Source organism: Solanum verrucosum, unplaced genomic scaffold, assembly GCF_900185275.1.
Source record: "Solanum verrucosum unplaced genomic scaffold, falcon-dt-bn FXZP01000026.1, whole genome shotgun sequence".
Classification (NCBI taxonomy): Eukaryota; Viridiplantae; Streptophyta; class Magnoliopsida; order Solanales; family Solanaceae; genus Solanum; species Solanum verrucosum.
Genome location: NW_026020285.1, coordinates 2,048,174 through 2,052,860, shown reverse-complemented (window position 1 = coordinate 2,052,860; position 4,687 = coordinate 2,048,174). Strand labels below are relative to the sequence as shown.

General features: G+C 38.1%; 1 protein-coding gene across 1 annotated transcript; it reads right to left on the bottom strand.

The window, feature by feature from the left end:
* Window positions 1-431: 431 nt before the first annotated feature.
* On the bottom strand, window positions 432-1,010 carry LOC125834290 (uncharacterized). The gene has a single exon (XM_049513453.1). The coding sequence runs from the start codon at window positions 1,008-1,010 to the stop codon at window positions 432-434; it is 579 nt and encodes a 192-aa protein (XP_049369410.1).
* Between the last annotated feature and the right edge of the window lie 3,677 nt (window positions 1,011-4,687).

Genomic DNA, 4,687 nt, shown 5'->3' with positions numbered 1-4,687 from the left:
ACTTAACTAAAGCAAAAATCTTTTTGAGATGATTTTCGAATATTCTTAAAATATACTAATTATATACATAATTATATAAAACACATATATTATTTAAAAATTATAAATAACTTGCAAACTATTGAAATTTTATAAAACTAGTTATTTTAAATTGTTTGAAATTTAAGAAGCTCGATGAACAATCTATAATGGTAATTTGGTAGTGTATTTTGGTATGTTGGTGGTTGATTTTGGTAGATAGGTGGGGATGCTTGGTAGTTCGGTTGTGCATAGTAGAATAGAATTGGAGCTTGTGGAGATGGGGGGTAATTATTTGACCTGGAGAATTAGTTGGAGTTTCCAATGGTAGAACTAGACCCAAAATACCTTTGTGGTCTTGGCCTCGGGATAAAAGATACAACAGACACGTCCTCTTTCTTTTTCCTAGCGAATCATGTGGCCATAGACGGTGAGGATTTGTTGGCGGCTTGCAGAGCAGTGGGACTTGTAACATTTCCAGACTTAAGGCCATCCTCTAAGGCTTCTCCCATCTTAATCAGTTCCAAAAACTGTTGTCCCATCATGGGCAACATCCTTTCATAATACTCAGGCTCCTGAGCTCGAATAAAAACAAAAGTTATTTCACTTTCAGTCATCACAGGTTGTACCTTCGCAGCTTCCTTCCTCCAGTGGCATGCATATTCACGATAGTCCTCCGTGGTCTTTTGCTTGATTTTTTCCAAATAATACCTGTCAGGTACAACTTCAACATTAAACTGTAATCTTTCCAAAAAATCTTTGGCCAAAGCCCCCCATGTAGACCACTGACGGAGTTCTTGAGATGTGAACCATTCTAATGCCTCGCCACTGAGGCTTCGACTAAACAACCTCATCATTAATGCATCATTTTTCCTGATACCCACAAGTTTGTCACAATAAAGTCGTAGGTGAGCCATGGGGTTCCCAATACCATTGAAAGTTTCAAATTTTGGAATTTTGTAACCTTCAGGTATTTCCAAGTCAGGGTGCATGCAAAGGTCCTCATACTCAAGTCATGTGATTTTCCTTGAATATTGGACACTTTTAACTGCTTCAGATATGGCCTCCTTCGTGACATTCATTTCTTGTTCACATTTTTCTTCTCTCAACCTCCACTCCTTCTCCATTTCTTCATAGTGATCCAGCTTCGATTGAACATGGCTCAGGAATTATATAGGCTGGTGGAGTTTGGAATGTTACGGAAGGGTGTATAGGTTGGCTAGGTAAAACATGTGGATTATTCGATACTGGGGTGGGATTTGGTAGGTTGGTGTGAAATTTTGGGAGTGATTAGTGTTGGGTGCTTGGTTCTGATTTGGTAGCAGTGGTGGTGTTTGGTAGGAAGTGCTAACGTAAAGAGCATTGGATGCAATAAAGTTGATGGTAGGAGGGTTAGGAGTGGAAGTGATGGGTCATGTCATATGGGTAGGAAAGTAATTGGGTAATGGAGAACTTAGTGATGGAAAAGGAGGAAGAGGTTTTCTAGTTTCGAGGGGGGTTCATTCGATGCAATAGCCAGTTTGGCCAGACCTTTGGTCTGTTGAAGCTCTTCCTACATGTCTGCAATTCGTTGCATTAATTGAGAGATCAACTCACTTTGATCGGTGAGTTCAACATTTCTAATGGTCACATCCAATATTCCTGTTTCCTAAGAAGTACCAGTCATTTTGCTTTTGCCTTTATCCAAAGAATGATCAAGGAAGGATGGTATGATTGTCTTAGATCTTGTGAAGTAAGGCTGGTCGACCAGTTTGATTTCAACACAGATTAGTTTTTACCTGTAGAGAAGAACAACTCAAAAGACATATATGTTAGAGAACAACTCAAAAGACATATATGTTAGTTTTTGTTTTAAACGAGATATGCAAGTAAAATGACATAATAAAAACATATAAGTGTCATTTTGCTTCAATAGCAGACTAATCCACAAATGTATTTTCAATGAAAAGAGGACTCAAAGGGAAGATTTTTTTTTTGTATGCTAATTTATTTGATTGAATTAGGAAAGTCAACTTGCATAGAGTCATGCTAACTTCTTCCACTCATATGCTTTTGTAAGTGAGATCTTCAGAATCCTTCATTAATAAGGGAGAATAAAATTTTTAAAAATAGGGACCGAGCCTTAAATAGGCTGCCTACGTATCCCTCCAAGGAATTCAGGCCCGAAGTAGTTCGAAATCTACCAAGTCAACCTTCCTGAGACAGACGAATGGAAATTTAGAAGATATTTAGAGTAAATGGTTTATACATTTATGAGAAACTTGGGCAACACTTCAGGAGTAATTTGGACGGACTTTGTTGCTATGGATTTAATATATGCTTATGGTGTTCTAAGAAACAAGAGTGGATTAATTCTGCCTTAGACAAAATGATACATCACAACACAAAGCAATTATATCAAGCAACACACAAACAGTTTATATCGCGCCCTAGATTTGTGACCTTTTTATGCCAGAGGTAGACCTAAACGTCAAACATAACATGATTATGATAGGTTGATCCAAACCATTAATTTTTGACAACTCGAGTTTGGAAAACAAAGACCCCCCAAGTTTTCATTAAATACTAATAAAAGAGTACATCGAAGAGAGAATAAACAAATCTAAGACTTTGCCTAAATCTTGCTATCAATCACGCTGGTGGAGGAAGTGAAGATGACGCTCCCACGTTGCTAGGCCCTCCTCCCGCATTGTCCAAATATTGCGTTATATTTTCCATTTGAGCCCACATTTCAGGAGTGACCACTTTGGCTCCAAGATGAGAATGTCTTATCCAGATCGTCATCCCAATATCCTCAAAACCTTGTTCACCTTCTAGACTCATGTTATTGCGATCTTCTTGAAGTCACACCTGATATTCTGGAATTTCTGTTTCTGGCCCATTTCCTATATCTATCGTGAGAATATTGTTCCATTCATGAAGAATCTCTCTGGCTCTAGGGACTTCAAAGTTTGGTCCGAAGGAAATTTCAAAAATCCTCATGTTTGCTCGAAGAGGGATTACTTGTGCTTGACCAAACTGTTGAAGTACGCACACCGGAGCATATGGCTAGAGACCTTTCAACCCAATAAGTAGAGACCTTTCAACCCAATAAGCTAGATGTAGTAAAATCTCATGCATCTTATATAGGCCGGGGAACGTGGGAGTAATGGATATTTCTACTGAATTTGGTTACTGGTGTGGGAGGCCAGATATCCATACCGGTCATCAATACTAATCGAAGACACAAACCTTCTCATCCTGTCGTAAAAACTGTCAATATGATTTGCGTTACTAAAGCATATGTCATCCATATTTTTACGCTGGTGAAAATGTTCCATTGCCCACATTTGTAAAAGAAGTTTGCTTCCCCTCTTTTACATTTCCCAAGAGTTGGAAATATTTCTGCTAAAATCATGGGAACCAGAGTGAGTTCTTCGCCATTAACACCTTCAAAAAGTACTCAAGCCACAGAACATATGCAGGTGCTAATATGACCATGTTCTCGTGGAAACACAAAAGTCCCTAGTAAAGCCACAACAAATGCGATAGGACGTGTAACTTTCCAATGAACATAAGTGCAAGAGAATTATTTCCTGAACACTTTGTAACTATCCGAGTGTCCTTACCTTTCATATAAGTAATCCAAAGAAACCCAATTATGTTCGAAGCATCAAAATTTCTTTTCATTTTTCAATCCTAAGTAGCGAAGAAATTTCTTCCTTGATTGATTGTGTGGAATAATTTGACCTCTTCCTTGATACTTCAAACTGGTGAAATAACAGATTTCCTCCAATGTAGGTGTTAGTTCAAAGTCTTTGAATGCGAACACAACACGGTCTGGATCCCAAAACTGAATTAATGCTCTAATCACATGTTTGTCCAGGTTAACCTTGAATAGCTTAGGGAGGAACCCCAACCATCTTGCAATTGCTAGTTTTTCACTTGGAGTGAAATTTTCCCACCATGCCCTCACTTTGTGCTAGAAACCCTCGACCATTCTAATAATGGGCACTTGGGGGGACTGAATCCATCCTACAAATCAAAATAAAATGAACACATAATTTCCAAACTCACTATGTCAAAATTAGTCTTGGATCCGTCTATCATTATCACGTTGCACAAAACATGCTCTTGGTCGTTGGGTCATGAAACCCGTCGACATGAGGGTGGACTTCTTAAATATGGAATCGATACCCAGGATTGATCCACCTAAGGTATATGCATGCATGACTTAAATTGAGAGGTGGTTTAGCTCTATCTTATGTTTTCTAAGATTTGGCTTACTAGACACAAGGTTACCGAGTGGACAACTCGAGTTAGGAGGCTACGCGATCACACGAAAAAAGATCCAGACACCCCGCACATATGCCAACTCTCCTAACTTTTGGGATTTTGAAAGAAATTTGCGGGTGCACAAACACAGCTCGCGTGTACGTGTGATTGTGTAAATTTTCCAGAATTGGAGGAAGTATGAACGAAATGGCAGTTTATAAAGCAGTAACAAATATATATTTTATATAAAGCAGTAACAAATAAACATTTTAGATAAACAATAACAAATAAGCAATTTATATCACATAAGCGTGAAAAATAAAGCATTAGGCATGTAAAATAAAGCAAGCAAGTAAGCATATGCTAAAAACCTTAATAATTAACCTAAGTCTGTTATGGTTAGAACCTATTAATT

What these genes read in the sequence shown, in the direction of transcription:
- LOC125834290 (XM_049513453.1), bottom strand. Translation starts at nt 1,010, where the DNA reads ATGCACCCTGACTTGGAAATACCTGAAGGTTACAAAATTCCAAAATTT.